The 20,532-nt window shown below is 47.7% G+C and overlaps 5 protein-coding genes across 5 annotated transcripts; 1 reads left to right on the plus strand and 4 right to left on the minus strand.

Annotated features, from left to right (window-relative positions):
* Positions 1–16: 16 nt before the first annotated feature.
* AK88_03860 (uncharacterized protein) lies at positions 17–6,527 on the minus strand (the record flags this gene model as incomplete). The annotated part of the gene is made up of 21 exons (XM_012481470.1): positions 17–30; positions 95–290; positions 461–598; positions 689–852; positions 1,005–1,251; positions 1,657–1,732; positions 1,864–1,982; positions 2,128–2,192; positions 2,303–2,509; positions 2,686–2,806; positions 2,937–3,180; positions 3,312–3,437; positions 3,583–3,905; positions 4,121–4,322; positions 4,475–4,582; positions 4,705–5,023; positions 5,151–5,232; positions 5,336–5,500; positions 5,724–5,827; positions 6,001–6,127; positions 6,447–6,527. 21 exons carry the CDS (start codon positions 6,525–6,527, stop codon positions 17–19), a joined length of 3,228 nt encoding a protein of 1,075 aa, XP_012336893.1.
* A 1,487-nt stretch (positions 6,528–8,014) lies between these two features.
* AK88_03861 (uncharacterized protein) lies at positions 8,015–11,206 on the plus strand (the record flags this gene model as incomplete). Its single annotated transcript, XM_012481471.1, has 1 exon — positions 8,015–11,206. One exon carries the CDS (start codon positions 8,015–8,017, stop codon positions 11,204–11,206), a length of 3,192 nt encoding a protein of 1,063 aa, XP_012336894.1.
* Positions 11,207–11,591: 385 nt separating this feature from the next.
* AK88_03862 (uncharacterized protein) lies at positions 11,592–13,472 on the minus strand (the record flags this gene model as incomplete). Its single annotated transcript, XM_012481472.1, has 1 exon — positions 11,592–13,472. One exon carries the CDS (start codon positions 13,470–13,472, stop codon positions 11,592–11,594), a length of 1,881 nt encoding a protein of 626 aa, XP_012336895.1.
* Positions 13,473–13,859: 387 nt separating this feature from the next.
* On the minus strand, positions 13,860–17,346 carry AK88_03863 (uncharacterized protein; the record flags this gene model as incomplete). Its single annotated transcript, XM_012481473.1, has 2 exons — positions 13,860–13,959; positions 14,714–17,346. 2 exons carry the CDS (start codon positions 17,344–17,346, stop codon positions 13,860–13,862), a joined length of 2,733 nt encoding a protein of 910 aa, XP_012336896.1.
* Positions 17,347–18,917: 1,571 nt separating this feature from the next.
* Positions 18,918–19,292, minus strand: AK88_03864 (uncharacterized protein; the record flags this gene model as incomplete). The annotated part of the gene is made up of 1 exon (XM_012481474.1): positions 18,918–19,292. The coding sequence occupies one exon, from the start codon at positions 19,290–19,292 to the stop codon at positions 18,918–18,920; it is 375 nt and encodes a 124-aa protein (XP_012336897.1).
* Between the last annotated feature and the right edge of the window lie 1,240 nt (positions 19,293–20,532).

The raw sequence follows: 20,532 nt of genomic DNA on the forward strand, positions 1-20,532 counted from the left end.
GGCGGGGTTACCACTTCTACGCCGGTGCTGCTGCCAGACGGACTGGTACAATTTGTCTCATTCCTTCCCTCGATGCGCAAAAGCCTATGCCTACTTAGGTGCCCACTCTGCGTGCAGTGGTGTGTCACGTCCGCCATGAAATTTTTCTTCAATGAATTCAAAATATCTCCACTGTGGGCAGACTGCAAAATGTAATTGCCTGCAAATTTGTTGTTAATGAGTTGTACATAGTAAATGGACAACGTGACGCAGAAGAGCATGTAGGGGATCCACCTGATAAGAAAGAAGAGCTGCCACGTGGGGGAGAAAAGTTAAACAAATGGGTGTGTTATATGTATGATGCTTGAAGCGTAGCGGTGCACCTTTCTGCCTCAACGAATTGTTGTCTTTGCCACATGAAGGGGTGAGATGAATTCAGCGCTACTGCGCCGCTGCGCCGCGGCACCGCTGCCCGCCCTACCAGCTTCTTCAGCAGGAACTCCCGGGTGATGACTTTATCTGGGATCTCGTTCATTATGGTGCTGTTGTTATCGTTGCCAAGGAGGGCGATTGACAGGAGGGGTATTATGAGCAGGATGAACAGCAGGTAGTCCATGACCTGTACGAGGGGGGCATGGAGGCAAGTCATATTAAACGAGTGGGAAGGGAGGCGTAGCGTGCAACTGTGGTTCAGGGGATGTGGCCCTACCGAGATGAGCGGGGGCAAAAAGAACACCGAAACGATGAACAACATGAAGGACAATTGGGAGTAGTAGAAGTAAAAAAAAAAAATCGTCAGCGACACGTTTTTCTTGTGGATCCTTGAACTCTTCAATAGTTTGTAAACCACCTCCATTATGTTTTCTGACAGGTCTGTGGGGGGACAAGGCCGAAAAGAGGGATTAAAAAAAGTGGTTAGAAGTGACGTCGCAGTGTACTACATAGTGAAGGGAGGAGACTCCGGGACGACCATCCATTCAGACAGTTTGTGCCGCCCCGCTTCACTTGTTCAAGTAAAAACCTACCCAGTCGACTCTTTTCAATGATCAAATTACAAGGCAACGTATTCACGAAGGAGGCATACGAGATGATGGGGTTCTCCTTTGTGGACAGCTCATCAAATGGAGTGTTCCTCTCCCTCTTCCCTTGGCAATCCTTACAGGAGTTATTGTACGGCAGCAGAATCGACACGGAGTAATTACACAGACTGTACACTTCAAAGTTGCAGCAGTTGAGGCTGTTCCCAACGCAGGTTATAATTTCGTTGTTCTCCTGTGGGGAGGCGGGAGGGGAAGAGGTGCGCTGTTGTCATGTCTTTCTGTCAATGGGGTTCCTACATCTCATTTGGGTACGCTTCTCCCGGTGCCCAGTTTATGCTCGGCCGCTTCTCAGTCTCTGCTTAGCCGCCGCTGGCTAGAGAAAACTCCCACTTACGAGCAAAATTTTGATCATCTCGTCCGTGTTGAATTGTTTGCAGCCTAAATAGGATTAGACTAACAAAGGAATGTTGTCTATGGTTTTCCTTTTTTTTTTTTTTTTTTTTTTTTTTAGGGAAGAAAGAGGGGGCATAGGACGCAAATGTGAATGCTTACACGTGGTAAAACTAAAATATACACACCAACGTAAGTATGGAAATAAACGTATGGTGAATACAAATTGTGCTTCTCTTTTTCTCACCTCCTGGATGTGTGTCTTAATGTTGTTGATACCACTCGGGATGACGACCTTCCCGTCCCTGTTTTTGAAGCTAGACCTGCACACAGGAAATGAAAAATACACACATATGCCAATTAGTTCGAGGTGATAGAATGGTTGCGAAAGAAAAAAAAGAAGAAGCACCCCTCACAATTCGAATGCGCCAGAAGCACAAGTGAGTCCACTCACTTATCATTGAGACTCAAAGAGATGGACGTGTTCCAGTTTGTCTCCATGCCCAACAGGTTCGATACGTTCCTCGTGTTCGCTTGATCCGTTTTGCTGAAATGGACGAAGCGAATTCCTGCCTGCGGTGACCAGTTATGGGTGATGCGTGACGAGTGACGAGTGATGAGCGATGAATAGGGATAGGGAATGGCAACGCATTGTGTTAGGCGCGCCACGCACTTCTCCTTGTGCACACCACGAAGGCGCCATTTCAAGTAAACCCACATTGTACAAGTCGTTAATCCTCGTCTGAATTTCGCTGTTCGTCATGAGTTTCACCGCGGAGTTGCCTGAACAGGGGGAGGGGAAGTGGTGAATGCGAAGCGACGTATGGGCAGTGGTGTACTATTACCGCGACATGCTATGCTCCATGTGCAACACCCCTTTACACCCGCCTTACCGATGAAGATACTCGTCGACAGCAAGTGTGATAGGAACTTTTCATTCCCCTTCACAGGGAAAGGGCTCTCATTGTAAAAATTTCTCAAATGGTACACTTTCCGCTTGTTTATGGTTAACAGGTATATGTTCTTTTGAAAATTGTCCTTCATGTAATTCCTCTCTTCCGTGCTCAGGGGTCGGTATGCAAAGCATATGCTCTCGATTCCTGCACAGGGGGGTTAACGCGGCAGACGGGTTAAAGCGGTTAAAGTGGCTAACACGGCAGAAGGGTGATGGGTTAAAGTGGCTAACACGGCAGAAGGGTGATGGGTTAAAGGGGCTAACGCGGAAGAGGGAGACCAACACACGCACATAACGTATGCACTCTGATCATCGCCACACCTGAGGAAATCCATTGCATGTTAAGAATGTGAAGCACCTTCTTCTTCCTCCTCTTCAATCTCTTAATGGCCTTCCCGTCGTAGTAGAACATGCACTTGCTGACGAGCGCGTCCAGTTGTCCCTGCGTATGGGGGGGGAAAGGGGCACCGCACATCAGTGTGCATGGCGATTTGTGTAGCGATGCGGATGACAAGATGGGTATGTGTGCCCGTTCCTACACATTATTGCATGCGACTTGGAACCGCACCCACCTTAAGGAAGAGGTGGTACTTGTCCTTCTTCTTCTCGCACAGGATAAAGGCAAACACAAAGTTGTCCCTGGACGTGACCGCGTCGTAGATGTTAATGCCCAGGGCCTGCCCGTTCTCGCCATGCTCGTGCACATGGTATGGCAGCTCTCCATCGTCCCCGGTTGTCTTCCTGTGCTTCTTCAGCTCGCTCTTCTTCTTCTTGTACAGCTCGTAGCTGCTTTTGTTTTCCACACAAAGGAAGAGCCTATCAGGGGGAGGGCAGCGGTCCGCATGACACTTCCACCGCGTAGCAGAGCCACGATTAACAGTGCAATCACGTAACAGCGCAACCGCGTAACAGCGAAACCGTGTGGTAGGGCCACCGCGCGCACTCACTTGTGGAAGACAAACTTGTTATAGGCGTACGATATGTTACCAATGTCACAGAGACAAATGAAGAGGTGGCTGTAGTCCAACTGGTTCATGTAATTCATGATGTTGTTTTGGAACTCGTCCAGCAGTCTGTTCGTGGGGGGGTAGACAGAAGCGAGGAGAGATGAACAGGAGGCCAGTAGTAGGAACGCGTTCCCCAGCAAGATGGTGTGTACGTAACCGCTTCTAACTAGCCGCCGCTAACTAGCCCCCCCCCAAAAAAAAAACAGCTTACCTCACGTATTTAGGAAGTTGGGTGTAGTAGGACAGCAAAAAAAGGGAGTGAAGGATTTTGCGGTTTTTAATTCTCTGATACGCATACATGCTCCTGTTGTCCATAAGGATATCAATCACGGTGAGAATGTAATTGTGGTAATTTGGTACCCCCTTCATCATGGTCGAGCTTGACGGAGCCTCCTTCTTCGAGCTCATGCAATTGTACAAACAGATCTCCTTAATACTGTGATTGCTGTCCAGTAAAATTCCGCTGCTATCTAAAAAACACAACACGGAACAGTCGCTTAGAATGTTCAGGTAACATTTGTCAATTTTTATGCCCTGCATGTGTGTGGAAGCGGCGGGGGGATGTCTCGCAGTAGAGAAAAAAAAAAAAGGTGCAGCCACTTCGATACGTGGGGTAGTAAGTAGGTTTACATTTACTCGAGGCAACTTCCCTTCCCCTAGGAGCACTGCCACCAGGATATGTGTTTACCCCCGTCCCACAAATGGGCAAAAGGGAACCACGGGAAGAGCACTCGCAAATGAAGTCTCACCTTAATGATTAGAAGAAATATGCTCTTAAGAGTGTAGAACAACCCGAACCGCTTCTTATTCGCATAGGCAGTGTCTTCTGTCGTTGTGGAAAAGTCGAATGAAGAAGAAAAATCTCTTTCGTAATTCATCTCGTCCTTAAAATAACTCTCATATATCAGATTCAAAGAGGAGCAGTATCCGTATATCAGTTCAGAGAATATTCTTCACAGGGAGGGCGTCAGGGGGGTGTGTATTAGAAGAGCAACGCAAAATGGTTCGCAACTATGTATAGCGTTATCTGTACACGGTATTTCTAAACCAGCTCTCCCTCCAATTAACTTCGCTGCTCCTCCCGCGCCGTGACACAACCCTACCTGTGGAAAAAGGGCAGCATCGTCATCGACATCAGCACGCTGTACAGCAGGAAGTACATAGTTACAAAGTGGGAGACCTCCTCCCCGTGGCTCTTCATGTGGGGGAAGCTGCGCGGGGAAAGAAGCGAGTACACATATTAGACGTGGTCCACGTTAGAGGTGGCCTCGATTATAGGTGGCCTCGATTAGAGGTAACCCACGTTAGAGGTAACCCACTCATGCAGCCTTACTACAGGGACGCCGCCGCGACAGACACCAAAAAGAGGACCGCCCACGTGTACAGGTAAAACGTGTGTATCTTCTCCGTTAGGATCACATTCCTCAGGTTACCCTTGTGCCTCGAAATTTTGTTCTGGTCTGTGGAGTCCTGCATGTACTTTTTGATGGTACATATGGACACGTCCTGTTGTGCCACAAACGAGTACAGGTGGAAGGAGGGTAGGTAGTCCCTCTTGTCGTCCTTCGCGTGCCTCGTCAACAGGTTCATGCTAATTTGATCCTTGTCCATGGGCATGAACACCTCATATTTTTCGTACCGCCTACCGTACGCTGCAGGGTTGGGACGGGGTTCAGTGGAGACCACTTCAGTGAGGGTGATCACAACGGGTGCACATTGCCAAGTCGGAAAAAAAAAAAAAAAAAAACATGTAAGATAGGATTAGCGCAACGGACATACCGCACGTGTCCATGTTGTACTCTACGCATCTGCAGGGGATAAGGTCCCCGGCACGCAGCAGGAAGATGTCCTGCTTGATTAGCTGCACGGTGGGGGGGGAAGCGAATGGGTCGATGAGTGGGTCGATAAAGGGGTCGATATGTGACCCGATTAGCGAAGCCACAACTGAGCCGCTGCATTCCTACCAGGTTCGTCGGCAGCAGCTCCCATCTCCTGTTCCTCTGAATGAAAATAAAATGAGAGCTGGACAAATAATTCAAATGACCATCGTCTTCCTTCCTCTTCTTGGTGACGCTCCTTGGTGACAACAATTTAGCAGCTTCATTTATTTTCCTCAAAAACGCGTTCGTCTGCAGGGGGGGAGAACGAGGGAGACCTAGCAGTGTGCTAACATGCTCCAGTGTGTGAAGAGAATGTACAGAGCACACGTGGGAAATATGTGCAGGGGCTTCGCGAATGTAGGTGAGGCCAAGGGGGAAACCTTTCTTCACTTGTGCCTCCCCCGTATGGCGGTACTTAACAGCAATGTCCCTTTTTATGCAATACGCTTGCGCAACTCTCCACTGGACACACCTGGGCATCCTCAATCTCGTAATACAGAAAGACGAACAGTAGAAGCAGCAACGATATGAGTACGAACAAGGCAGTCAGGTAGTGAGAACTTATTACGTCGTTGTCTGCAGAGTGGGGTTGTGTAATGGTAGTATGGGGAGATGTGCAGCCAAGGCTGCAAAGGGACCTGCTAAACGATGAAGAGGCAAGCGACCTCGTCTCACGCGCCCGTGACTCGACTTTCACAGTGCCGCAGCCGAAGCTACCGTCAAGGATGCAGCCAAGGACACTGCCATACCCTTGAGAATAAACAAGCACGCCAAAAGGGGAGCCAAAAAAATGGTCATCACAAGGAGCTCTGTCTTTAGGATGCACTTTAAAAAGAACTTCCTGTGCGTCTTCTTTTTGTATTCATCTGTCAACAGCTTTGGGGGACAAAAGGGGAAAAAAGGAGGAAGCGACATGGGTAAAAAAAAAAAATCCTCAACCATGGACATGTGTTTGTTAAGCAGACATCATAACGAGCCTGAGATGCTCCCTGGGCAGGTGAGTCGGCTCTAGGTACAGAGAAAAGAACAACGCAATGGTAGCTTGGCGGGAAGTGCCTCCCTCTCATTTCCCCCCTTTTTTTTTTTTTTTTTTTTTTTTTTGCCTTCCCCTATATGCGCTGCTGTTTACACCGCCGAAATAATAAAGAGCACCCTTATATGAACGAACAATTGTCCTGTCATTGTCTCTCCCTACCTTGAGCTCCCTCCTCATGGTGTCGCAAAAATAAGCGTCATCTATTTCTCCTGGGCATTTCTTCACTTCCCTGTTAGCCATTTTTCTCCGCAAAAAATGTTATTGAGAAAAAAATAAATAAATAAATTTTTTTTTTTTTTTCATTATGGCTAAAAAGGGAAAATATCCCCATATGAATGTTAGCAATTCTTTCATTCTCTACCCATGCACACATTTCAAATACGCCTTCCATCTCTTGGTGTGCACGCGTGGGTTGCGGTGGCTTAGGGTTCACTGAAGTTTGCTTTTTACGTCACCCTTGTTAAGCGGAACGAATTATGCTTGCCCAAACGGAGCGCCGCGGCTGCACTCGCCAAAAATGCGCATAAGCACAGTGACCTTTTTTTTTCCATACGTGCATCTTTTCATATGTATATATATTATTCCTACGTGCAAAAAGCTGTAGAGAGCTTCAAAGTGTACACATGCTACGGCCATTTTCGCGCAACCTCATGAGAACGTGGTTGAAAGTTTAATGACAATGAACTCTCTGCGCGCTCACTCAATTGATGAAAACGAACGCAACGCTTACACCACCGGAGGTGACTTCCTCATTCTTGCACTTCACCCACGGGGTACACTTTTGTATAACCCTAAGGTTACATCACATGGGCCAATTCACATCGCCCTAATTCACTTCATCTCCAGTTCATTTCATCCCTAATTCACCATTTGTCCCTTTTCTTTTTTCCCCCCTTTCCCCTAACCACGCGTATGTTCACATATGTAACGGCAGGAGAAGGGCCTACGCATGTCCGCGCTTCTCAGTCCCTTTCATAGGTGAGGAAGTGAATGATCAACATTTCGCCCACCCATTAGGTACTCACCTCTCCGCTACACGCACATCGTGTAAACAACTTGAACGCGTCGCAAAGAAAAAAAAAAAAAAAAAAAAAAAAATGTAGAAAGATTTTACTGACCCAAGCAGTTTTGTCACCCCATTCATTGAAACAGCACACATTTTTCACCCATTACTTACCCTCGATATAAGCACTGTCGTTGTCTTTATCACGAGGTGTATATCTTTGGGGAGTCAAATGCGGAAATAATTACTTACCCGTTGCGTTGTTCCGCTTTGCTACGCAGGTGCTTTCCATGCTATTCAACCCATTTGCGTAGTTATGTGTGCACACATATTTTCTCGTTCTTATTACAGCTCCTTTGACTGTTCGTTTGATTGTTCATTTGATTGTTCGTTTCATTGCTTGTTTCATTGTTCCCCGTCCACGCGTGATTGACCCAGAGAAAAATTGCTAAGACGTAACACACCAATGGGCCTGAGTCCTACACGCGGGTGTTAATGCGTGCGTTGGAAAACCCCCTTTTTTTTTTTGAATTTACCTGACCCGTTCAGGCGAAAAAGAAAAAAAAAAAAAAAAAAAAAAGGCCATTATTATTAAAGGGTGCCTTCGGAGGGAAGCTACATCGTAGTCATCGCACAGGTCGTCTTCCCACGTTGGTGCCGCGCCCACCACTCACTGCTATACCATCACGCCTACCACTCATTGCTCATTTGATGCGCTCACAAAATGAAGGACGCGAAGAAGCGCACAGAGGAGCCTCTCTCCGTGGAAGAGGATCTCAAGATGGACGGCCCCTTTGACCAGGAGAATAGCGAGGATAGAAATTTTGCAAACATTGCCAACATAGCAACCATAGACTTTGCTAATCTCGAGAAGGAGTTCAAAAGTATTTACAAATGCCCGTCGGAGGAGCTCTCACCATCACTCAGTGAGTCGAATGAGGTGAACAAGGCAAACGTATCCCACGATGATGATTACTTTTGTAGGAAGGCTCAGGACAGGGTCCAAGTGATGGTCAAGCAGCCAAGTGAGAACACGCTACACACACAGCGTGGTGGATTACATACCGAAAGTTCAATCGGAAGAGCCATTTCAAAGGGGGCAGGAAAACTACGTCCTGATGAATATGGATGTACGCTACCAGCCCAATTTGAGAGAAGCGGACCGACGGGGATAAGCAGCCAGGATAATTTCCCTTCGACCAATTCCATTGAGCAAATTTTAAAGAGCATCCAGGAGGACACCATTTTAGGGACAGACAGAGGGGAAAATGGCCACTCCGGTGGGTGTAGCTCGAATGCTAGAGCAGGTCACGTGGATGCGGTAGACCCAGTGAAGACTATTCACCCAGTGAGGGGTTCTCACCCCACGAATGTTGCACAGGCCGTATCACCAACTGCTTCACGAACCGCTTCTCAAACCGCTTCTCCTGCGTCTTCCTCCGCTCCGCCTTCCCATATGTGCCGCCTCTGGTATGACAACAAACCCTTTGTGTACCGCTGGGAGCGTGGCATGAAAAGGAAGGAGGTACAGCGATGCTTACACAACTTTTGTATTAACATCGCCAATGAGGATTTTTATCTCGCACGTGTGGAGAGACTCAGCGAAGATAACCTCTTCAAGGAGAAACAAAAAAATATACAAAAAATAATACTCAAAGGAAACATCCATGTGTATTACAAAATTTGTGAACGATATGAACAACATGCATTGGGAGATGTTGAACCAAATGAGGAATACCTAATAAAGAGGAAGAAGCAGGTGCAGGAAAAACTCATGAGCCCTCTGAACTTCCCAGAAGTGTTGAGAGCCATAGAATACACAAAGGAAGGAAGCAACCTACTCAAGCATACCGTCTATAGCATTCCTCACTTACGTTTCTTCTTTGTAAGTAAGGATTTAAATTTTATTAAATGGTTTTCGTCCAGGAAGACAGATGAACAATGCAAGATTTACTTCACAACGATCAACAGTCTTGAGGTCAAGTTGGTGCATGAAGACATGCTAGAAAATTTGAAGGTAGATATTTTGAAGAGATTATCCTTTTCCATTGTGTACATGAATGAAAAAAAAAAGGTAACCCTTACTTGTAAAAGTTTGCAGGAGTTTAATTACTGGGTCACCACCATCAGGGCTCTCATGTTCCGCGCGAAGAGGATGAAGACCACTCGCAGCGTCTTGCTGTCTCATGTGAGTGCAGGACACTCAGATGAAAGGGCAAGAGGGAAAAACACAATTACACGTGAGTGGTCAAATACCATTGGACATTATACAGGAGCTGATTTTGACGTGGGAAGGATCGATCAGCGAGAGGTCAACTCGTGTGGATCGTCCACACCCTATGAAATTTCTAGACCCTATGAAATGTCTAGACCCTATGAAATGTCTAGACCATATGGACAATCGAGACCCTGTGGTAAATGTAAACCCTGTGGAATTTCTGCACCCTGTAAATTTGCTATACCTTGTGGAGACCAGGACCCTTCGAAATGGCCCCCTCATCACGGGGAAGCCAAATCCAACAAGCTATTCGAATTTAAAGGAGAAAAAAATGTTTCAACGAAGAAGGAAGTGAACACAGAAGAGGAGATGTGCTCCCTTGAATCATTTCATCTATATAAACTTATAGTCTTCCCGGAATATAACCTCTATCAGATAAAGACCAAATTTTATCTCCTCAAGGAAAAGGCATACAAGTACAGGGTTTTAATTGAAAAGGAGATTGACGAGTACCAAATGGATATCGACTTGGGGGGTGGGGCTGCTTGTAGTAGTGGTGGTGGTGGTGGTGGTTTAGGGCAGATTGGCCACCACGAAGGGGGAGGCATTGATCGTCTTGGCAATGAGAGCGACCCCCCAGAGGAAGATACCGACCCAGAGAGTGCCCCAACAACACACAGAAAATCCCCCCCCATTTACCACTGCACGGTTAGAGGCAAAATGAGGGGTAATAAGGAAGGGAAGCAGAACCCAGTCACAAGGAGCAGGAGGAGGAGAAGGAGGGGTCTTCTCTCCGATGAGAAGCAAAACGAAACCTGCTCCAGTAGCTCCTCCCCCCATGTCACCCTGCCAGAAGTATATACACTTAACAAGGAAACAAATTTAAACATTCGCGATGATGGCAAGGTAGCCAAGAGAATGACACACAACATGGCAGGAGGAGCGGGACGTCGCAGAGGAGCAGGAAGAGGAAGAGAAGGACTGGGAGAAGGAAGTTTCAACCCCATGGAAGGGAACCATGAAAGTGAACCTGAGGAAGACACAGACCAATTTAAGCTACAACTAATAGTAAAAATATATAACCGCATTGACAAGAAAATTAAAAAGGTTCAAAAGGACATTATGCATGTGGTGAAGGTGCTGAAGAAGGAGGAGTCGGAGCAGCAGCCGAGCCCAAAGGGGGGGAACAGCATCGGGTTCTCCTTGGAACACATTTGGAAGTGCACCACAGATGTGTACAGAACGCTGGAGGGAAAGTTTTACAAAACGGGGGACGGTCGCTACGGGGGGGATAACTACTACATCCGATCCAACGATATACACACGGAACAGCCAAGAGATGAACACCCAAAGTATGAGCAGCCAACATGTGAACGGCCAACATGTGAAAAGCGAATGCCAGAACTGTTCAAACGGGAAGAACAAACCGATTCGTGTCCGCCATACGAATGGGACACGCAGAATGAAAAGGACTCACCAGAGGGACACAAAAACGAGTCCAAAAAACTCATGCACCACATCCTGTTCGACATGTGGCTGTGCGAAATGGAACTCGGGAACATCGAAGACATTTACACCACCTATGTTTACAACTCTAAGAGAAGAAAAAATGTTATGAACAATATGGATGCCTCTGCCTTCGTGAAGAACATCTCCCAGCAGATCTCCAACACGATACTGCGCTACATGAACTTGTGAGGCGGCAACGGCCCGCGTTAACGTAATGCCCCACGGGAGGCCACGTCCCACACGAGGGGACAAAAACCCTGTTGGTAAGATGCCTCCACATAACGGCAGACACAACTGCAGTAGCATTAATAATCATGTGGGAGTGTGCCTCCATCCATTGGGACAGACTACCTCAGTTAACATAACAATTGTTTGGGTCAAAAAAAAAAAAAAAAAAAAAAAAAAAAAAAAGGGAGATAAACCCGTCACACGGTGCTTACCGCGAACAAGGCATCTCCAGCGAGACGAAAAAATTGGACAAGGTACAGTCCCCCCCCGTACAGGCAAGCGATGGAGTGAGCAATCCAGCTTGCACACCCCACCTGCCCTGAAGACGCGCTGGTCGAGGGACCACCTACTTGGACATATACAGCTGGTATGCTGCGTCAAACTGCGAAATGTTCGAGCATATCTCCCTGTGCAGGTAGTTTATAATATCCCCCTTGTGGTTGAATGTAAAGAAGAACAGCGAGTTCAGCCTGCTTAGCTCACGCAGGATTCTCTTTTTTTCTCGTTCCTTTTTTTTGTTCTTGTTTCGTTCCTTCCTTGAATTCCGCGCGGGGTGTCCAGTGTGAGCGGAGTGCATTTCTGCCTCGTTCCCTCCACTTAGCTCCCGTTGCGTTTTTTTTTTTTTTTTTTTCCTTTCCTCCGTTGTTTTTCTCCCCTCCGTCGTAATGGACGACCCCGCGTCGTCCTTGTGGTTGGACATGGCGGTCGACTTCGAATCAATGCTCGTGAGATTTTTATAACTTTGCCCGTCCTCACCCTTAACGAACGCGTAGCTTAATTGTTTGGAACTCAGGGGGCACTCTTCCTTGCCCACGCAGTTGCTATCTGCTTGCGTGTCGCCTTGGGGGCAGTCCTTTACGGTGGTCTCGTCACGGTGGGCGTGTGGAAGCCCCTGGTCCGCACCCACAGTTATTGCAGGTGGGACTACGGCTTCGAGAAGGGTCTCCACGTGCGATCCCTCTGTGAGAAGCGTCTCTTTGTCGTTTCCCTTTCCCCCATCAGGCTTCAACTCCTCACATGGGGGATTCACGTGTAGGTTGGCTTCCCCAACGTTACAACCGTATCCACATGCAACTGATGAGGCAACATTGGAAAGGTCATTTGTGTGCACCTCTTTGTCCCCCCCTTGAACACAACCATTCGTATGATCATCCTCTTTCGTAGGAGCCTCCTCAATTGGTTTGTCAACAACTCTCGTTCCATCCTGTTCATGTGGGTATGTCCCTTGTATGGAGCTACCACCATGAGCACTGTGAGTATCCCCAGTGAAGGGAACCTCCCCCATGTCGTTACGTCCAATGGGTAATACTTCTGTAACCTCTTCAACAACCTTTTGCACCTTGGTTGACATACGTGCAGGTCTATCTAACCTCCTGTAGAGCCTGTACAATCTTTTAATTTTTTTTACAATGATGGCTAAATTCGAGTCACACTTGAGGACGAGGTTGTAATTCGACCTCAGGAGCATGTGTGCATTCTGCACCACTTGTATGAGCTGAGTTTTATTGTTGTTTTTCATTTTGTCCACTGAAAGGATATGGTCTAGGGTGTCTGAAATGCCCTTCAGGATGAATGGCAGGGAGGAATTGGAGTTTTCAAACAGGGCCGTCATATCCACATTTGTCGTATCGCCCGCGGGGTCGTGACCAACTGCAGCCGCACCGCCTCCATGCGTTGCCTTCCTTCCAAGCGTCCTTCCCCCAACCGACGCCATCTCACCATCCTTGCTGTGCAAAATCTCCGCGATGTCATTCAGTTCTTCTGCCCCCAACTTGGACTCACTCATCACGCACTTGTCGCTGTGCCGCAGGATCTCCTTCGCATTTGCTATCGTGTTCTTGGCGTAGTCCACGCTTCCCCTGGTTGTGCCTTTGCATCCGGCGTTCGAACTCACCCCTTTCGAAGTGGCCACGTTGGGAGTGACCCCATTGGACGCGACCCCATGGGGAATAGCGGGGGGTCCACATAACTGCAGTTGCATCAAAGGGTTGTTTGCCTCAGCAACGTCTGCTTCTTCGTCTTTGTCGTGCCCCTCCTTCATTGCCGCCTTGTCCTCCATTCCTTCAAGCTTCACGTCTGTGTGAACTGCTTCCCTCTCGCTGCATTCCCCTCCCAGGGTTGTCACCTGCACATCGCTTCGTACATCATCACGAACAGTGTCGCCTTCCTCGTTCTTCCCACGGTCGGCCGCTACACCGTCCACGGGGGCTTCCTCAACGCCGCTCATTTAAAAGGATATTAATGTCACGCAACCCACCGTCTCAGCTACACACAGAAAGGGAAGCTAACACAGAGTGGGGAAAAACAAAAATTACCCACGGACGTTCAACTGAGAAGCGCCCCGTGAAGGTTGCTCTATCCCTGTAGGTAGTGTCCCCCGGCATGTGCACATGTACCTTGTCCACATGAAAGTTTAAAATGGAACGTAAAGGGGAACAAAAGTGTCAAACGGGTAGTTCATCATTTTTTTTTTTTTTTTTTTTTTTTTTTTTTTTTTTTTTTTTTTTTTTTTTCTTTGCACTTGTTCAAAATGGTGAAGAATATACCGACAAAAAAATTTGTTTTTCCTTTCGTCCGCCTCGTTTCGTTTCGTTGTGTTTCATTTCATTTCGCGCTATTTCTCTTCCCTTCTGTAACGGTTCGTGTTTGTAATGCTTTTAATAAAGATGGACCTCATGCGTCGGTTGTGTACGCCTTTTGCACTGGTGCAATTGCTGAGGTGGGGGGGGGGGGGGGGCCCCCTTTTTTTTTTTTTTTTTTTTTTTTTTTTTTTTTTGTGGCATACTGCACAATTCGACCATTTTGTTTGAAAATTTTTTTTTTTTCTTTCTGTTGTTGTCCTTGCAGGTGGCTAAGCGGAGGTATTTTTCCGCCTCACTGGTGCAGATGTTTCCACAGAAGAAAGGTGTTGCCACGAACTTGCGGCCTCCCTGCAAACGCATGTACAATGCTTGTGTGGCGCATGTAAGAAAGCGTTGGGGGGTGAGCGCCATCAAAGTGTGGTATAACAAAATGGAGCAGTGTGTGATGAACAAAGGGAGTCAGTTACATTTAACGCGGATGACACAACACATAATTATTATGTACACATGAGAAAAAAAAAAAAAATTTACTTAAAAAAAAAAAAAAAAAAAAAAACGTCTGGGAGACACACTCCCCACAGGTGCGCAAATAAAACGCAACCATCACCAGTTGCCGACAGACGTAACGTAAAAAAATATTGTTGCTCGCCGCTCGTGCAAGTTATGGTGTCTCATATGAAGGGGGGGGCCGTGTGTCCCACGCAAAGGCGTTGTACTTCGCGCCAACCCAACTCCAATTAAGACACCCTACAAAAATTCCACATGAACCACCTGTACATACACCTGTCCCCAGGGTTAATCATTTCGTATAAAACCTTGTAGGTGCTCAAATGGTGTCTATTCAAAGCATCATCACGACTGTAACGTCTCTTGCGAATGGACTAACCCGCACTGTGCTTCTCTCCCCCAAAGGGGCAAATGGTGTCGCCTGTGAATCTGCATCAGTCGCTGATATAGCCCCCGGTTCAAGTACTGGTTTATAATTCGTGCCGACCCCAGGCAGTAGAAAAAGAGGCGCCTGTCTGGCTGCTTCCCCCTCCTGCTTCTTCCCCTCTTGAGGGAGTACACATACTTGGTTTGTCCATTCCTTTTAACAATGAATGGGAGGTAGAAGGTGATGATCTGTCCGGGGGACAGTCCTATGTCCTTCTGCTTCAGCGTGAGGTACGCCGTCTGCCCCATGTCATCCAGGGCGATCCTTGCTTCCTTTATCTCTTCGCTGTTGCGTATTTTAACGAAGATGACTCGTGGTCGCAGTTTGTTTGTGGCGGGCGATACGGTGAACGGCGTACCTGCTGCGTCCGTCACTGCCGACCGTGCTGCTCCCTTCAATGATGACCGTGCCAGCTGCACTGTGTCCAGCAGATAGGAGGGCGGGGCGGAGGCCACCCAGCGAAAGTCCCCTAACCTACACCGCCCACGAAGATAACGAAACGACCTACTCGCATAATCACGGCTGACGTAAATGAAATTCTCCTTAACGTTGCCACTGGCACGTCTCAACATCTTCTTGTACACGACTGTCCACTGACATGAGGATATAAAGTTTTTCTCACAAGTTCGACCTCTTCGTGTGGAAGTATAAAGTTGGTGTAAATAATTTGTTATGTACTTATTCTGCCCAATGGCGTACAGATGGATGCCGTCATTCGTGTCCAGCACAGTTCCATCGTCCACGTTTATTATGTAATTCTTGAAGCGCAAGCTGAAGGATGGTAGGTGCTTCTCCTGGAAGGACCGGAACTCAGGAGAGCGCAGCTGGTCCTGGACCCACTCTAACCCGCGCCCAGTGTTAGTGGCTGCCTCGACTTGACCACTTGCCCCCCCAAAGTATAGCCCCAGCAGCGAGTGCATATCCACCCGCCCGTAAAGACACAAGCCGCGTGTCTCCCTGTGATTGTACTGCCCTGCCTCCCTGCCCTCCATGAGCCTCTTAACGTTACTCTTTGTGTGCAGGCAAAGCGGAAACAGAAACTTAGAAAGCTGCTTCTCTGCGAATGAAGACAAAAAGAAAGTCTGGTCTTTCTTTTCATCCCTGCCCACAATTAATTTATACCTCTTGCGTACAGTTCGCCCTGCTCTCCCCCCATCTGTGCCATCACCCACGAAGGGGAAGTCCCCGCTGAACAACCTATTCGCATTCGCCTCATCGTTTGTGCTTATCATGGCGTAGTGGCCAGTGGACACGTAGGAGTAGTCCCACCCACCACCCCTCTCCCTGCACAGCTTCCTCATCGTCTTCATAAGCAAATTATACTTTACCTTTTCGTTGCACATGACGTCAGCGTTAGGAATTTGTCCCTCCGAGTAGCTACGCAACATGGGGATGAGCACCTGCTCAGTGTACTCCTCATTAATGTTAATAATAAATAAATTTTTTCTCTTTTCACAAATTTGTTTCACATACTTGAGGTCACTCTTACTACAGTCTTGGTGTGCAAAGTGAAGAAAGAAATTGTGAACGTGAAATTTTTTCTTCTCCAACAAGCGCAGTGCCATTAAGGAGTCGACCCCTCCACTGAGCATGTGGGCCACACGTGGGTACTGGTGCATGCGCATGTGTCCGCGCATGTGCGTGTTTGCTCGGCAGGACGAACGGCCTAACACGCGCTTGCTCACCGCTGGCTTTGCCACACCCCTGCTGAGTCGCTGTACGAATCGCCTCACTCGATCCATCACATGCCCAACGATGTGCTCCCCATTCACGTGGATGGTGTAGAGCGAGCTCAACTCTTTCACCATTCGTTCAAACCCCATGTTGAGAAAACTTGCCACATCCAGGTTGTTGAGGCCCCGTAGAAGAACCCGTAGGAAGCAACACAAGACGATGTTGTCACTGAACCCATCGACGGTGATTAAAAACTTCTTCCTTCCAAGGATGCTCCTCCAATGGGGCTTCCCACCCGAGTGTCCCTTTGCAGGGATGGACTGCTCACCGGTGGGACCACTCGAATGCACTTCTGTGCTCTGCTCTTGTCCCGCCTCGACTACATCCACAGCCAAGTACAAATTAGAGTTGCACCTTTCCACATACTTGTAAAGGACTCCCTCCCGGACCTCATTAATGAAATAGTGTCTCCGTGCAAAGCCCAACTGTGATTTATCCCCTAAGGTGAACTCTGTCCTGTCCATGGGTTCAGCAATTTTCATTGTACAAACGTTTGTATTTTCTCGCATCAGATGTGTCAACTTGTCCTCCCTGCCAGTTATTCGTTTCAATTCTTCACAAACTGTTCGAATGTGCTCTTCGTAATGTTCATTAGGTTTAGTGTGGTCACCACTGCAGGGTTCGTTACTCAGAGGAGTCACTCCACATGCATTTATTTTTTTTACCGAGGGGGAGATTCCCCCCTTGAACAGTCTCCTCCTTAGGCCTCCCTTTATTATGTAACATTTTGGGGTCCTCCATCTGGGCCTACCTTTTATTACATTCACCTCTACCACATCTCCACGTCCGACTCGTTCCGACCTGAGCAAGTGCGTAACCAGGATGGAGTGTAGGAGAAGCCGAAGGATCATCAATTGGGGGCATGTAATTGAGAAGTGTTAAGAAGTGCCCCCATCGTCACCCCTTCTCGTCGAGGTGCTCTGCATTATTTGAACGCAAAATAGGTCCTCGCGCTAAACGTAGCATCAACACGAAGGAAGGAAAAAGAAAAGAGAAGAGTGCTCATATAGAAGTACCCGCAAATGCGTTATAATAGATGTAGTAGCCACCTTCGTATCACCACGAGATATAGCCATCCCAGAGAAAAAAAAAAAAAAAAAAAAAAAAAAAAAAAGGGCTCCCCACACACACCCCACTTGCGCTGCAAAGTTAGTGAAGTGTTGCCCCTACAACTTCCACTTGTGCACATCATATGAATTGTTTTTTTGTGATGCACGGAGGAGTGCCGCCTTCAAACGACACCGGCAGGGGGGCGAAGCGTGAACGTATGTCAACACGTTGGTTACACCTCCCAAGTTGGGTTTCACAAGATAGGATTACTCGCTTCTCCATGTTGTGAAATGTGACAAGCTTTCCATTTTTTTTTTTTTTTTTTTTTTTTTCCCTTTCTTCAACTTAACTTCACTCCTACCCAAATGATGAGCAAACCATTTTGTGATGTCCCAACAGCACATCCACATGGGACGCGATTTTAAAGGGGGAGAGTATGCATAAGCTGCCAAGCGGTCCACATGTGTATCTCCACCCCCGACGGAAGGGGCAAACTCCGTATTGGTGGTGGTGGCTGGGGGACACCTACAATATACAGTCAGGACGATAACACATTGGGGAATCCGCGTCTCGGTGATGCATCCCACAAGTGACCACATCGAGCCAATGACCAGTCTACTTAACAGCAAATGAAAACTTAAAAAATAAAGTTCATTCAGGGGGAAAGGGGGAAGGACAAATCAAGAGTGATGCACACGCAGGGTGAATGCGAAGGGAAAGGGAAGAGAAGGAGGTGCGGGAGGCCATAGGATGGGATGCTGGGCGCCGCACAGGGGAAGGAAAAATACAAAAATGGGCCATAAAAAGGGCCACAAAATGGGTCACAAAATGAACCCCAAATGGACCCCAAAAATGGGAGCAAAAATTCACATACACGTCCAGGGTAGAGACGAACAAAGTGGAGACTGTCGAGACCAAGGACCAACTCCTACCTGTCCATGTGAAGAATTAATAAAATAAATATTACACAGGTGCTACATGTGTGTGGGGGGGGGGACAGTCCAACGAATTGGTCCTTCGCCATCCTGCGTGTGTAAAGCGGCAACTGTAGGCTACTCAAAATAAGAGAGTAAAAAAAAAAAAAAAAAAAAAAAAAAAAAAAAAATGACTTTTCATCTCTGTATAATATCTGCTTGGGGGGTAAAAACAATTATGTTTGGCTTCTTCTCCTCTTTTCAAATGTGATCCCTTTATGTGGAGCCAGAACCGGGGGTGCAGCAGAGAACACCCGTCCCACATATTACACATAAGTGGTGAAGGCGCAACGCACTGTTGCAGTGGTAACTAGACAAGGGTTGGTTGGGGGGGTGTCCCCAACGCTTGCCCCATGGTACATCCTTGCCGCTTATCCCTTGTGAGGCCGCCCCCCTGCTTAACCGAAGCAGCTCTCGCAACTGTACTCCAGGTACAGATACCCATCTTCGTCCTTGTACATTTCATACAACTCCTGCATCAGTAACCCTGTCTTTGGAATCACATTATTCACAAACAGGTAAATGGTTTTCTCCCTGAACAGCTTCATGCTGTTTCCATATGCACTCTGGTTTATATGCTGGTGAAGGATAAACTTAAATTCACCAACTAGCATATTCATGGGTACTAGAAATTTTTTTTTTTCAATCTCAGGGAGGTTGGATCGGCTGGCCTTCTCGCACACCACGGGAATTCTGTTCGGGTACTTGGCTCTGATTTTGTGCGTCTCGGCGACTCGGCTTTCGAACGGCACCTCTTCCTTGAGCGACGGCATGGCGGCGGGGAGTAAACGGTGAACAGTGGGGGGGGGCAGTGATGGGCGCAGCGACGCCGCAAACGTGTAAATGGCGTGGTGAGCGATACCCCCCACCACCCGTTCCTTTAACGTGACGGGACCCCCCTCGGTGTTGCGTCTCCAGTGCAACCGTTAGGTGGGTATAACCACTGCTCCTTTTTTTTTTTTTTTCCGTTCGCCCCTTTTCTGCCGCCGCTACACCCGTTCACGTTGTCAGAGCTACCTGCAGCCACTTCCGCGCGCAGAGGACGCCAAATCCTGTAGGTCCCTGTGTCCTTAACGTACACATGCGTAATGACGGCGGTTGCGCAAATGTGCGTGTGTGTATGCTCCGCTCGGGTGCGGCGTGCACTTGGTCGTGATGACCCGTTCGTTGTCGTGGTGACCCTGTTGTTCTCGTTCCCTTCAACGCCTACTCGGCCGCGATGTCTTCCCACAAAGGCCCCTCTGAACACGAGATACAGTCCACTGTGCCTTCGAACGTGACTCTTCTTCAGGAGAAAAAATTGCCCAATGTGTTGCGCGCGGCGATGTATGTCGTTCTGCGCGGATGCACATGCGTGCGCTTTGTAGGTTGACGCAATTTTATTTTAATTCTTCCTTCCGCTCGACGCCAAGTTATATAATGAGTAAACAAAAAAAAAAAAAAAAAAAAAAAAAAAAAAAAACAGGAATAGTGCAGCGGTGATGTTGGCAACGCGGTGAAGGGGTGGAAGCGGTGAAGAGGTTGAAGCGGTGAACACATGAAGTGGCGAAACGGCGGCATGGCGGAATCCCCAATTAACTGCGCCCAAATATACATGACCCCCGCGCACTCAAACCGTTCGCACGTACTACGTGAAGAATCAGCATGCGCGCGGGAACACAACGATAACAGGGCATAACGATAACAGGGCATAACGATAACAGGGCATAACGATAACAGAGCACAACGATAACAGAGAACACAACGCAAAAGAATATCCTCCAGTTCATGTTCACACTTTTATACCTACACCTGTGCGCACATCATTGGGGCATCACATTTTCGCAGCCGCATGCATACCACCACACCGTCCGTGCTGCACAAATCACAAAGATTGTCGCGCGCCCCCATGGGCCAGACGTTGACACATTTTACCAATTTTCTGCGTCAACGTAATTTTTGCCAGTGCACGCTCTCCATGCATATGGCGCAATGGTTAAAGAGTGAGAAAAAAAAAAAAAAAAAAAAAATGAA

This window comes from Plasmodium fragile, assembly GCF_000956335.1.
Source record: "Plasmodium fragile strain nilgiri unplaced genomic scaffold supercont1.48, whole genome shotgun sequence".
Taxonomy (NCBI): Eukaryota; Apicomplexa; class Aconoidasida; order Haemosporida; family Plasmodiidae; genus Plasmodium; species Plasmodium fragile.